At 43.2% G+C, this 15007-nt stretch overlaps 1 protein-coding gene across 2 annotated transcripts in view; it reads left to right on the top strand.

Moving 5' to 3' along the window:
* The first annotated feature begins 8057 nt into the window (after window positions 1-8057).
* Window positions 8058-15007, top strand: part of ANXA2 (annexin A2) — a 30039-nt gene continuing 23089 nt past the window's right edge. The window contains exons 1-2 of one of the 2 annotated variants that reach the window (XM_054214152.1): window positions 8058-8198; window positions 12955-13014. In XM_054214152.1, coding sequence (XP_054070127.1) covers window positions 12967-13014 — 48 coding nt within the window. In that variant the 5' untranslated portion in view covers window positions 8058-8198; window positions 12955-12966. Of the gene's footprint in view, window positions 8199-8926; window positions 8937-12952; window positions 13015-15007 lie in introns of those variants that run through there. The other variant, XM_054214153.1, reaches the window with a different exon arrangement.

Here is a 15007-nt window from a genome sequence, read left to right as displayed (position 1 = left end):
TTCCTGGATAATAGTAGCATTAGAACAATAAACCTTAGTGTTGAGAAGCTGTTTAAAATTATCTATATTGTGCTATCACTACAGCCTTTTGTTTCATCTCCTTAAAGGTTAAAGATCGTTCCTTGTGTGAGCACTAGCTACTAGCACACACAGTGAAAGTTATCCAGCTCAAGTAGAAGTGTTTACTGAAGGCTTATTTGAAAGCAAACATTAAGCATTATGTGCACTGCTAAAACAATAGGCTCTTAATATATTTTTCTGATTCGTTAAAGGAAGAGAGCTCTGGTTTTAGAATTCAAACCTGTGCTTCTGACCTGGAAAAGCAAGTCTTAGCCTGCCTGGCAGAAATGAAGCTCTTCATAACAGCCATGCCCTTTCGCTCAATCAACAGCTTTTTTGAAGTCAAGTCACTTCGCCTTAAATTTTATCTAAAGCTATAAGATGCCACTTGAAAGAGCAAAAAAAGACATCAGTGTAGACAGTCATATTTAATCAAGAATTTGTGACGTTCCTTTGTGTTGCAAGGCATCATTTATTCCCCAGCTAGTACCTCAGCTGAGCCTAATTAGATAATGAAGTTCAGCTCATGTAAGAACTTACTCAGAATCCTAAGTGTTTTGTGTTATTTTATACTAAACCAGGGTTGATATATTTTAAAACAGACAAACAAAAAAACACAAAAAACTTTCCCGCTATTTCACAATCATTGTTTTTTAATTGAAATTTTATAGCTATGTTCCAGATTGCTGCGGTTACAGTCAGTGAACTGTTGGTGATTTCTGTCGGTGAACTTTAATCTGTAAGTGATTTTTAAATTCAGTTTTATGGGCCATTTCAGAGGCGGCATGATATTAAATAAAAAGGAGAGACTTTTTGCAATATGCATTTACTAGCCTGCAGATTTGCCATAGGAACCTGTTGTGTAAGGATTTTTAGAGTAAGTTTAGATGGTGCTTAATTAGATTCCTTGAAACTTTCAGAATTATTCCCCAAGATTCTCAGGGACATATTTAAGGTGCGACAGCCTCCCCTGTACTTGGGCAGAGGCCAGGAGATTAATCCAAACCATGGGACTGTTTGTTTTCTGAGTCACTAAAGTGGAAAAAGCACATAATGATGGGAAACAATGAAGCAGAACAGACTTGGTCTTACATGAAGCCTTTTAACACTATTCCTAGGAAAAATTCCCTGAGGACTTTTGGCAGCTTCCATCTTTTGTAGCTGTTTCTGTCCTTTGGCAAGACAGACCAAAGTCTGTAGCGATTATTCATGCTGGTCTGTCCTGGATGGTGTCAGGGGCTCCTACGTGCACTGGTAATGTTTCCTACAGTGTTTTCCAGTGTGGTGGCAGTCTGAGGAACATTACTGTAGAGCTGGCAGCTGTGATCGTTTTAAGCACTGTGTCATCCAAATGGGTTCTTGTCTCTCTTAATGCTGTAATGTATACTGGTAGTCTGTTTGTGCTAGCAGCATTGTGCTGATGTTGCTGGGAGAGCTGAACTCGTCATAGTGGTTTTGAGATGTGTCTTTTAAACCTGTTAATGTATACAGGACCAAAGACAGCATGGTATCTGGATTCAGATGGGATTGCAACTCTCCAGCCCTAAGTTAATTAAACTGTGCTTGAAGGTATTCATGATAACCTGAGAACAGAAAGTAAAGTTACCTTCTTTTAATGTGCTTTACAGCCCTTGTTTTATCTCAGATTCCATGATCGTAGGATAAAAAGGCAGCTGGCTATTAAGCAGGCATCAGGAAGTCCCCGATGGACTGAGGAAATTAACTGAAACACAGTTACACATATAGTGATTGTTTGTATATCCTGCGACTATTTCATTCAGTGTGAAGACTCTGAGTTTGCTCATGCCACCAATACCAGTACAAAGACTTTGGCAAGTGTGTTTCATTTCTGTTTATGTATGTATCTAGGCAACATCTCCTAGTCACACACTAGATGATTACTTCTGTGAGGCACACTGGAAAACCAAAGAGCTAGTGATTCATGTTTTAGTTTAGAAATTGAACTGAACTCCAGACACTTAATACTCACGATGAATGTATGCCAGAGGAGTTACATGTGTACCAAAGAACAGAAAAGTATCTGAATTGCTGGGTCACCATTTCTTCTTGATGCGTATTCCTCACTGAATCTCTGTGTCACTTGAATATATATTCCGCTTTGACTTACTCTAGCTAGTATGCCAAACAGAGGGAAAGAAGATGCAATAGCCTGGACTGAGTCATGAAGGAAACAAGCCTGCTACACCTTTGAAGTTGCTGGCCCAGGTTGTTACCCGTGTCAGATAGATGAGACTAACAAAGGATCTTGCTTCCTTCTGAGCACCTTGACAGAGCACGGATGATTCCATGCTGTTTTCTATTAACAGTGGACAGGCAGTGCAATGGGATTCCACCACAGTGACTCAAACTTTATGGGTTTTGGCAATTGGTAGCGATTTTAATTAGCCTGTACATGTGCCCTGAGACAGCTTTCTTTATTACTAGCTTTTGTGCGTAATTAAAGGAGTTTCTTTCTGACTGAAACTATAGTCTTAGCTAATATTTTGCTTTGTTACTGCCTTGTCTTGATTCAGATCCCAAGTCACCCAGGCATCTGGAGGCAAAGAACCTGGTGTGCATAGGCTTAGAGTGAAAGGATCCACTGAGATTGCGAGTTAAAAGGATGAGGATGATGGAGTTATTAATACTGGTGATAAGGAAAATCTTTGAAAAGAAATCAGAGTTCGAACTAAGGTTACGGTCAGACATGCATGAAAGTGTCAGAGGAGGGATGCTGAACAGTAGACAGAAATTAATTTGCAAATATAGAGTCAAGAAGCAGCTGAAGACAAATCCAGTGATAAAACAGTATCAGGATGTAAGAGGAGACTTTTGGAAGTCACATGCAAGATGCAGCCAAATGGTGGGGGAGAGAGGTAGATATTTTACTAGCTATGAAAAGTATGCGCTGTCAGGTTCTAATGTAGTGTCTGAAACGCTTCAAGATTCTGCATGGGAAGTAACTGTAGAACATAATGCTTGTCACGTCTTCATCAGTTAAAATGATTGCTAAAACATATCCTTTAAACAAGGTTAAATCAGTTTTCGTGTAATGTAGACTTTGTTTGAAACAGATGAAGATAAACTGGAAACAATTTGATTAATCTAATTTATTCCTGCATATTGATGAAGTAATTTACGTTGTTTAGCATTTTCTTTAGCAGATGCAATACTTAGTCTTTGCGCTGAAGAGTTAACAGTTGAAAGACAGGACCCCGTCAGTGAGAAGGCAACAATCTAAGGTCACACTGCAAACCACAGCACTGCAAGGCTGTCCAGGTGTCCAGTGTCTAACCGGGGTGTTCTATTCGTAAGCATACTACCTCTCTGTACCCAGACTGAACTAGCAAATGCCACCTACCTTACCTATTATAATGCTTCACTTGGAAAATACACATGTAACAAAATATTAGCCGTCTGGCTAACACACAAGATCATTCCAGAGATAAGTCTAGCGCTTCAAAAGGGATTATTTCAAGTAAATGAAATTCTGCGTGGAGAATAACATTTGTGCAGGAATGAGATTGCACAGAATAGAATTGATCCGAGGGCTTAGGTTGTGAGGTGGAGCACCTAACAAGATGTCTGGTTCTCTGCTATTGTATTAGATAAAAGATGGCATTGGTATTCAATCTATTTTTCAAAAACTTACATTGGAATTACAGTTCTGTAAGATTTAGAGTAAATCATTATGGATGTTAACAAAAAATGTTGCATTTCTACCACCCTCCAAAGAAAAAGAAACCCAAAACAAGTTAAACATTTTCCGCGTTTAGATTTTTACTAATGCAGCCTAGGTGTGCTTTTGGGAGTCCTTCCTCCTTTCTTCTATAGCCATAGACATAATAACTTGCCAAGTTGTTATCCTGGGAACCCAACTAGCGTAACTTTCAAGTTATGCTTAACTTTCTCTGTAACCTGTGATTACCCTAAGTGCTAATAACAAATCTATGTGTATTTGTATCATGGCACTTCCCAAATTAGACCAAATAATTAAGGTGCAAAAATAACACCCAGAGGTCTGCCTGATCCATATGTTAATCAGAATGGAATTTATATTATCCTCTTGCAACATAACACATTCAGGGAAGCAACACCGTACATAGAGGCACAGCCACACCTAAACCAGAAAGTCCTTTCTCCTGATCCCCTTCTTTTTTTTCTTTTTTTTTTTTTTTTAATCAAGAAAAAAGTTTAAGTAGGCAATACATATTGACAGAATTGTGGCCTTCATGACTCCAGTGTTAATGTATCTTTGATTCTTTGTAGGCAGCATCCTGAAAGAGTGTGAGCAAGAGCTGTGTAGGTGAAGGAGGCAAACAATCAGGGACAGAAGTGAGAGAAAACCGATTGAGAGCCGGTGCGACCCCATATGCACTAATGTTATTGCAAAGATAAAGTTTGGGTCAGAGGGAAACTTATATTGGATATTCGAGTTAAGCATATCAAGTTTTCAGTAGTATAACATAAGAAGATAATGACAAGAAAATCAAAGGTGTTGGTGAGGTGGAAGACAATGGTATACTGAATTGAAAGAGGGAAGCGGGGGGAAGATAAAATTAGTATCAAATATTAAGCAGTAAAAAAACAATGGGAGAGTTAGCAATGGTAATGCCACTGAGTCTGAGAGCATGTCCTTACAGTATGGGATGAACCACAGTCACAGTGAGCTGTCAGAAGGGAAGAATGAGAATTTAGCACAATTACATTTGTTTTCCCATCCACAGGACTCTGGGGAGCTCCAGTCAACAAAAGTGCTCTCTCTGTGATTTCTGTGGTCAGCACACAGGAAGCCGGAGATCACAAATAGGTAATAGCGGCTGAAGTAGTTGCCGGTTATTTGAAATATGACCTTCTATGCAGATATTTTAAGGGGGTGTGGGGACTAAGTAATGTGAAAACAAATTGAAAACCTTTCTTGGCACTGCCTTACTTGCAGGCTAGTTGCAGCGTGTTTCTTCCAGTAAATCATCTGTGAGGCCGGCACAGAGAGACACTGGGCTGGTGGTAAGTGCAGTCGTTGTCCCAGCCTTTTATCCAGCCTAATGGTGACGGTAGTTACTTTAATGCAGTGCTCAGGAGCAGTGGTTGTGGACCAGAACCCCTTGTGATAGGTGCTGTACAAACCTCCAGGCTTTGGGTAAATCTTCAGAAATAACCCATGTGACTTAACAAGCTTATGTCTCATTTTAAGAAGTGATTCAGGCACTTGGCTGCTGTTCTCCCATTGAATTAATTTCCTTTCCCTGCTTGGCAGATAACAGAAGTCTTTCCTATTTGCACAGTCTGACTGCTGCTTTCTTCAACTTGCTGGTTTTGCAGAGTTTTTTTTCAAAGGTATGAAGAATATATCATATTTTCATGGGCAGCATCACCAGGCCTTAGTATTAGGGGATGGTTGGTTGTTCTGCCAAAAGTGTTAATGTGTTTTCTGCTGTTCATACGACTTAGATTCCCCAGCTGGTACAAGTGCCTTTGATGTCAGTTGACCTACATAAGCAGAGAGCAATTGGGGGAATTCATAATATGTTTGAATATAATGTTCATATCTTCGTGGTTCTGAATATGGCTGCTTTTTTTTTTCCTATTGTCAGTCTTTTTCCTTTTGAAATCAACAGTCCCTGAAGCTTGTGTAAGTTCAGAGAGGCTGCTGTCTGTTGTAAACTGAGGTGAATGTGTGATTCTGAGATTGAATAATTGATGATTAAGTTGGATGTTAGCGACAACATCTCTGTTCCCTCTCTGAAGCTGCTGGAATTGCTGGAAAAAGCTTTTTATGCTGCAGTTAATGTGGCTGTAATTATAAGAGTTCACTTGATATCAAAGCTTTTGCAAACTGTTCATATGAAGATCTGGTTAACCAAAATTAATGGTGGTATATGAGCTACTTCAAATTTTAGGAAGTATCGAGTTATTAAAAAGAGAACAATTTTCTAAGGAAGTAGGAATAGTCATGTCATTGCAACAGGCTGCAGTAGAGGACTGAAAGGTAAATGGACCTTCAGTTAAGAGACTGAATGTGTTAATCTCTGAATTAATTCATTAATATGGGACTCGGCAGATTTTATACAAGAACACGACATACATGTTGCATGTTGTCAGTACATTACAGTACATTACATATGTGAAATGACTTTTTTCAGCTGAGGGTGTTGTGGTTATGCTTTCTGCTTTTGCTTTAAGAATGTTTGACAGGAGATGGGAGTAAAAACCCTCTCCCTGAGGGACTGTGCATCCATTAGTAGGTAGATTGGCTACCTGGCTTCTGCTCAGCTCCTTAGCCTTATTTAAAGCCCCTAATGAATACTGCAGTACAGAATGGCTGTTACTTCTAGGACTGTAAGTATTTTTGATCCGTGAATCACCTTTCCAATTCGCCAGTGATTTTTTGTCTAAGAAACCTGAAAAGCAAGGGGAAGTTATCTGCTTAACTGTTAATGACAGATGCTGGTGGAAGTGGGATACCCAGAAATTAATTTTTAAAGACAGGTTCATTAATGCACAGAGAAATAACCCCAGTGGCCTTGCCGAAAAGAAAACTAACATGTCAAACTAATGCAATACTGGCACTGATGTTCTTCTCTGACAAAACGCTGGATATGCCTTTTCCTATGGCTGTCCCCTTCATGTCACTTTTGGTTATTTAGAAGAGGGCTATTAACATTATTTCCATGTTCTGCAATGACCAGTTCACCCATCCACTCTGTTGCCTCCTGTTGTTTGAAGTCTAGTGTAGTATTTCTTAATATCTCTCCCTTTTTGTATCTCTGATCTTGTTTCATCCCAGCAATTACTCTTTCTCTCAGCCCATGTTCTTGTGTCTCTCTTGTGCTTGCCTGCTTTTGCCACCACTGTTTTTACGCACCTGGCAAACCCTAAAACTTTTTTACCCTCTTTGTCTGCCAGAAGACATCTCTGTGTGTGCCTACAAAAAACCCTTATAGCAGAGGCAAATATCTCTTTGCAGAATCAAAAGCGTTCTATGAAAGGACTACCTAAAGGTACTCAGGCATAAATCACAGGAATCACTGCACTTATTGGGAGTTGGGGAGGGCTTGCCTTTTTCTGAAGTATTTGAGATTGGACACGCTGTTGTGGTGAAACAGCAAGCTAAAGTGATCCAACTGAAGATCTTTTGGAAATAATTTTTAGCTATATCTTGCTTTTGTTACCAGTGTAACATGTGGGCTTCAATAATTTATTTTCCACTAGCCAGCCAGGCGGCAGTTTTGATCCCCACCCCCCCACCCGCTTCTGGGTGTGGTATGCCTGTTCGGTTATCTGAGCATGATTCAGCGGGCCCCAGAGCAGAGCTGGTGCCTTGCTCTTCTAGCATTTATTGCTTGTAACAGACGTCATTTAGACTTCTTACAGCTGAGATACTCTGGCATTTACACGCTGAACTCTGAGCACCGATAACCGAGTGCTGATAGTGCGGAGCTATAGCTGCAGGCTGGCGTGAGCTGGGTTCGCCGTGTGTGAGGCCAGAGCAGGATGGTGCAGCTCTGACTCGGTGGCAGCGAGTACCCAGGTTGGCGGGGCGCGGTGTGTCCCGTTTGTGTCCCCTGTGTGCCCAGGAATGAGGTGCTGTGCTCTGCCCAAGACCCCCAGCACCATCACAGCTGCGCTGCCCTGGGCAGCCCGAAGCACAGGCTGCAACGGCACGCTGCTGTCCCTGTAGCGCAGGGGAGAGGCCTGGGGGTAAGGGGTACGGGGGCCGCCTTCCCGGGGGCACTGGGCAGCGCCGCGGGGGCCGCGTTCCTCGCACCCGAGAGGCGGGCGGCTACCGAGCAGCTTCGGCGGAGAGTGGGGCTGGGGGGCGAGGGCTAAGCCCCGATCCCTGCACCCCGGGGCGCCGCTCCCGGCGCCTCCTCCGCAACCTCGGGGGGCGCCGGGGACGGGGCCAGGGCCCTGCGGGACACGGATGCGGAGGGAGCGGCCGTTCCTGCCCTACCCTTGCCCACCGCGTCCCTCTCCCCTTCCTGCTGCGGGAGGCGGGCGCGGCCGGGTGAGTCAGCGCCGGGCCGGGGGGGCGCCGGGGCGGGGAGGGCCCGCCTGGCCCTACAAAACCCCGCCCGGGCCGCCGCCGGCCCCAGCCGCTGCCAGAGCCATCGCCAGAGCCGCCCTGCCCCGGCCAGGTGAGCCCTTGCTGGGCGCCCCGGCCCCGCCGGCGCGGAGCGGGGGGAGGCGGCACGGTCCCGCGGGGCCGGGCCGGGGGTGCGGGCGGGCGTCGGGTCGCGGTAGCCGCTTTCCCGGCGGAGCGGGGCGGGCGCTGCGCGGCCGCGGAGCGGGGCGGTGGCCGGGTGCGGCCGCCGCCCTCCAGCGCCCGGCGCTTTTCTCTTCCCTCGGCGTTCCCCGCCCGTTACTTTCCCGTGCCCGGCTTCGCGTTGGAGCGGCGGCCGCCAGGGGCGAGGCTGCCCCCGGAGAGCTTCGTGCGCCCCGCACCGGCACTGGGTGTGGCGGCGGCGCTCGGGGAAGGGAACGGGTCCCAAACTTAGTCGAACTTCCCCAAATGCTCTTTTCTTCCCCTCGTTAAGGAGAAGGCGGCTCAGCTGGGTTAACGATGATGCTGTACGGTCGCTTTTCGGCCCGGAGCCCCGCAGAGCGGTGGGGCAGCCTCCCCGGTGGCGAGGCTGGCGTGACTCCCCCCGCCGCGGCGTAGCCCTCAGTCGGGGGCAGCGGCCCCTTCCCGGCTACCCGGGCGCGGCGGCTGGATCGGCCGCTGGCGTGAGCAGCAGAGAAGCCCTTGTGCTGGGAGCGCTCCGGGTGGGCAGGGCTTGCCGTGGTTTGCCTTGGCTTTCCTCGGCCGGGAGCCCTGTGCCGTTCCTCGCTCGCAGAGCCAGGCTTGGGCACGGCTCTCCCGCCCTGCCCCGGCCGGGAGCAGAATTGCAGAGCTCTTGCTGCCTTTTGGATTGTGAGTCAGCTTGGACACCACTTCCTCCTCCCTCGAGTGAGGAGGGGAGGTAGGGCAAAGGAATGTTGTCATGTATTTTTAACTGGAAGAGAAGTGAAATGATTTCAGGATAGTCATGCAGAAGTGAGTTGCGTTCTTATACGCGGCAGCTTTAATTATGTTTAACGTTAGTTGCTCCTATGTTCATATTCACTCTGTCTGCACAGAGATGTGCAGAACCCGACCTTTAGGTCAAGAGTGAAAGAATCTTTTGGAACCCCGGTGCCCTTGAGTGATCCACCCCTATGTGTGCCTTCTGTTGGCAGAGTGAGTTGTGATAAGCAGTCTTAGTGAGTACAGTTCCCACTAGCTCATGTATGGAATGGTTTGCCTTGATTGAAAAAAAAAACAAAACAGTTTTCCTATAAAGTCTCAGAAGCGAGAATAACTTGAAGTCTTAATTTTGTATGTGTATTGTATTTTCCTGGAATGGAACATCTCCTGTGTTATTACTGGTGTCTGTGGAAGAGAACGGTTAAAGTATGTTTGTGGTAGCATGGTTTGATGGGTTTTGAAATCCTTTTCTTTAAAGCTATTTTTTAATTCAAGTGGTGGCTTTAAATGATCTGCTAAACCTTATCGGGTGATGTGAGGAGATACAGCCTGGCTCATTTGTACTTGTGGGTAGTACTGTATATAAATGAATGAATTTGAGTCCTTATTTCATTTACAGCAGATGTTGTGGATCTTCCTTGCTCTCCCTCATCTCCTCTGTTGCCAGGCCTTGCCCTCGTTTTTGGAGACCTGACACAAATGTGCTCCAAGTGAAAGAGTTTCCATTCTCTCATTCTGGGGATGCCGTTTCCTTGGCTCAGATGTCTGGGAACACCCTTTGCTCAATCTTGGTCTACAAGAGTATAAGTGCTTCTTAAAATGCTAACTCTGCTTATTGAGCAATGTAGTTGTTTGTGCATACCTGACACTTTTTTCCATGGATCACATGGGATTTTTCTCTGTGAAAATTCTGCCCCTGGGAGGTGCCCCTGGGAATCGAGATATGGGGCTGCTTTTAAACACACACTCCGCTGTCACCAAACAGTTATGGGGATAAGGTACTGAATATAGACTAGGTCCAATATAATAGCAGATTTGCAAGCCAGTGATTACGGTGGGGGTCGAGGTCAAAGCCGATGCTATCTCTTTTAGTAGAATAACGTTATGATTCAGGATTATGTAATGTGGTTTTAGGAGGAGAACTGGTTGTAGAAACTTGCCTTAAGGTGTTGAAGTATTAGCTTACAGCTGGAAGGTAGAAGTTGATTCTTTTCCAGTCTAAGGAAGAACAAGTTAGTGCAAGTATTTTCTATTTACATGTTCAGACTCACCCATTACTTGTCAAAGGTACATCAGATAAAGTCAGTCCATCAGAGAACAGTGAGAGTCTGTTCTCAAATGTGAGTGCCTTACAGAGCAGGGTGTGACAAGAGATGCGTTTGTTTTCTGAGCAAAGATCTTTCTCTGCAAAGATTCTTGCAAATACTCCCGTTTTTTTTCTTTTGTCAGCTTGCTGCTGATGGGCGGTCTGTTGCTATAGCATTGTTGTGTGCTGATGATATGAACCTCCCAGTTCCAGCTCTACGTGAGGGTGTGTTAGTTCTGTTCCTGGACTCTGTCCAAGTTTTTTGTTCCAACAAGCCTGATTCAATGTGGGTTTTAATTGATTTAGAAACAGGACTCTTGCAAAAAGCCATTCAGTGATTGTTTTGTGAAAGATTATACTGCAATTACTTTGCTTCAGCTTTCACTGGTGTTTTTTAGTTCTGTGTGACAAGCAAGACTTAAGGACTTGGTATTGGTTGTAATACTGTCAGAGTACAAAGGTCTCATTGTTAGGCATTTCATTTTGTTAAGAGTAAACATTAATAATTTCATAGCTCAGTAATGTATCATCCCCCTCTAACCAGCATGGTTAATAGTGCCAATAGCAGGTAGCAGTTTATTGCAACTTCTGTAGCCTGTCTTTAAAGGGCTGGGTTGGATTTTTGCTCTTAAAAGATTTATTTGCAAATATGTTGATGCATCACTGTGACTTTCAATCTCTGACTTATTTTTCCTCCCCTGGGATCTTAATTTTTCCTTGAAGTAAAGTTGCTTTTGTTACTTATACCTAGGTTGCTTCAGAAGATGAAAGGTTTTCTTTCTGTATTTTAACCAAGGAAAGGTGTGATTACCGCAGTTAGACTACAAAAGCCATGTAATAGAGTTTCTGCATTTTATTCTCGTAACTCTTGCTATATCTGCTAAAAGAAAGGATTTCTCTTTTCTATTGATGTACAGGAGGTTTGCAAGAGCTAAAACAAAAAATAAACACTTGTTTTGGAGTTTTAACCAGATCTCCGTTATTAAGAAACTATTTCAAACTTCATATTGGTTCTCTGAGCTCCTGGCTTCAGATTGATCACTGAGTGGAGAGGAGTTTGGTTTGTCTGGGAAATTTGCCTGGGCGGCTAATACTGCTTGCCTGAGAAAGCCCTGATACCATCAGAAAAGTGACTGATGGATGATAAAAAAAGAATCTGAAAACCTGTAGAAAGGAGGTACCCAGGACTGTCTTGCACAATAGCGGGGAGTTGGCTCGGAAGGCATGGTATCTGGGAGCTGGACGGGGCCGGGTAGGTGGGGGGGGAACTGGCAACAGCGTGGAATTGAAGGGAGTGGCACCCAGTGAGGCGGAAAATTATGCCATTTTGGTTCCAGGCTCAGTTATCAGACAGTGGAATGTCGCTGGTCTTGAGGTGTTGCTATCCTTTCTCCTACCTCTCATCAAGCCAGCCCTTTTCTCTGTTTGATAATGCTGTCTCTACAGCTTGGTTGTAGAGTTCCTGAGAAACCAGCTTCAGTTTCAACAGGCAAAATAATGTTTGCTGCAGGTGCCAACCTGGATGCCTAGAAGGTAATGTGAGTGGCAAAGTCTGTCCTTTCAGTAGAGGAATTCGAGAGCAGAGTTTTGGGAATGCGTCAAGCCTCTTAAATATTGCCTCTGGCTTATAACCTTTGGAAAAAATTTCCTCCTTAGTTGAGAGACCCTTCCAGTAAAACAGTAATACAGCTCTGGCAAACTTCCCTGACCAGAAATCATGAGTTGAAAAAATGAGTTGAAGTGAGTTGAAAAAAAAGGCAGGGCGTTGTAACATAAGCATATCCTATCAGTATTCATTTTCACAATGTACTTAATCTGTCTCAGGGTTGGGTTTTTCCTTATTTTTCTTTATATACGTTAGCAAGATGTTATGCAGGTTCTGGCAATGGAGCAATGATATTGATTATCTTGCCTGACTGGCTCTCACTTCTGGAGCTGTCATTTTAAGAGACCTTATTACCTGGTAGCTGACAATCATGTCACTAGCAGGTGTTTGTAGCTTGTCCTGTGATTCTTATTACTGGGGAGCCACTGCAAAACCATGTGATATTAGAGGCATCTGTGGCCTGTGTCCAGGATTAAAGATTGAACAGCATTATGGTTTTATAAAACGTCTGCATGAACATAAATAGTTTAAATGTATTCCATGAGTACTTGAGGAACTGAGTGTCTGATTTAAATGCTACTGCTTATTGCTGCTTTTTGGCTTTGAGCTGGACCAGACTCTGATATTTCTGCACAGTTTTCCTGGTACTGAGTTGTAGGCTTAGTTGATTCTGTTTCTACGGTACAGATTCTCCAGTTCCTAAGTTTAAGTATTTAAAATGCGGAAGAAATGTTTTTTTTTTTTTTAAGGAGTAAAGTTAAATTTTTATTGTACAATAGAATGAAGACCTCTCTCTGTTGCAGTGTTAATGGTGGTGTGGCTTGGAAACTCTTAAATCTGCTTTCTTGCTTGGGATTAGCAGATTCATTGGGCCATCATTTTCAGTGCTGCAGTATTTCAGGACTATATAACATGCTGATGTAATTGTAAATATATCTAAGTCTTCTTGTTTTGTTTTTTTTTCTCTTCCTCCAGCATTCTTTCAAGATGTCTACTGTCCATGAAATTTTAAGCAAGCTCAGCCTTGAAGGAGATGTGAGTATTACTATCTAAACAAGAAAAGTTTGTTTTACTTAAATGCCACATTTTATTTCTTCTACAGGACTCTCTACCAACAATTGTACTGAGCTGTACAGTTTACAAGATTCCACACATCTCTTCTACTTAGACTTCTGTTGACTAAAAACCTAGACAGCAGTGATCAGTTCTCAGCCACAAAGCAGCTGGGAACCACAGGACAATTACATGAGGTGACTAGATTTAATGACAGTTCTAACTGGCCAGCAGTACGAGCAGTATTCATGTCCTGGGCCATATAAAAGACCACAGGACAAACTGAATGGCTGGTTTGCATCTGTGGTCCCTCTTACTTCCAAAGGAACAAGTGAGTTAAGGATGATAAGAGAAGATGGAAATGTGTCTGGTTTTGCTGATACCTTCCAAGTTTTTGTTTCTGTTTCTTTTTCTTTTTTTTTTTTTTTTCCAATTAAAAATGGAGAACATTACTTACTGGGAATTAAAATATTGGGGATCATATTCCTGTAATAGTTGTCACAAAACGAAACTACCTCTTGAAAAAACTTATTTTCTCAAACTTCTTTTCTCATTTTCTGCTTTGAAAAGCATAAAGAAACTGGGTTTTGATTGTGTATTTTCCACCACATCTGCACTTGCTTGGTAGTTTTATTGAAATACTGGAAAGCCACACTCTGTTTGATTTCTTATGTTGCAACGTTAGATGGTAGAGTTACCAGTGTAGTGTCAGGATCTCATGCCATGAATTTGTGGTTCTGTGATTGTCACTGAAGAGGAAGTGAATCCTATCCATGCATTATTTCATCACGTTGCTTACACACTTGGTATACTTTTAAATTTTATATCTGGTAACTCCAGATCTGAGCTAAGTACAAGCAAACTTTTGGCCTATTTTTGTTACTTGTTGCGAAATAAATTATACCATGTGATCTTTGTGAAAGAGCTGTTGCAAAGAACTGGCTGGTGCACTGTAGGTAAGTAGCAAAGCTGATTTTGTGCTGCAAAAGAGTCAACTCTTCAGATTTCTTGGCTGTGTTTGTTTCAGTGGAGAATTACTTTTGGAATAATATTTGAGCAATCTGTTCTCAAGGGCAGAAATATTTCTTCCATGATGTTTGTGAGTAGTTGCAAAAGTCAAATTTGAATATTGTTCCATGCCAGCATGTTCATCAGAAATCCTGCCATAGAGGCTAAGAAATATCAGGCATCTGGTTTGTTCTGTAGATCCTAAGCTGGAATACAGAATTATTGAGTACCTAGTTTACATAAAGGATGTGCCCAGTTCTCCGAAGCAAGTTAACTGGTGTTAAACATGGTACGTCAACCACCTATTTTTCTCCAAAAAAAGTTTTTAACCTTGAGGGTATAGCGCGATCATAGCTGAACCCAAGTCTTGTGCAATAAGGAATATGTGCGTTCTGCATCAGTGGTATAGCAATTGATTTGTTTCAAGACGAAGAAACTGGCTGGCTTGCTTCAGCCTGGTATTATCTTCTCCTTTCTTTAAGGAAAGGAAGGAGTTGAGGTGAAGTTAATCTATGCTTGCGGTCTGCATCTATCCACAAGAAAGTTGCCATGGTTTGGGTGGATCAGGACAAAAGTATGGAAAGATGCTGTAACATGCTGTTATGCTTCATCATATGCTCCATCTTTGCACTGAGAATTGAAAGCCTATATTTTAATCAAGGCTTTATAGATTCCTTGCCAGATGATGTCAAGTTACTCAGTTTTCAAACATGACTGATGATTTGTTTGAAGACAGGGAATACTGAGATGTAGATATCTTGAAAGGGTCCTGGTTTTTTTCAGAAGAAATCGAGCCTCTTCAGCTTTCCTGTTAGTGATATGTACTTCTCCCTCATGTTCTGATCTTCCCAATAGGATTGAGTTTGTCAAGCTTGGAGGAAGTAAACCAGTTGGAGGACTTCTGAAGCATGCTAGATATGTGGGGAGAAAAAAAAGTCTTTCTCTGCTTTAGTCTGGCCTGAACTGC

This window comes from Rissa tridactyla, chromosome 9, assembly GCF_028500815.1.
Source record: "Rissa tridactyla isolate bRisTri1 chromosome 9, bRisTri1.patW.cur.20221130, whole genome shotgun sequence".
NCBI lineage: Eukaryota > Metazoa > Chordata > Aves > Charadriiformes > Laridae > Rissa > Rissa tridactyla.
This window is presented reverse-complemented; position numbering and strand designations above follow the sequence as displayed.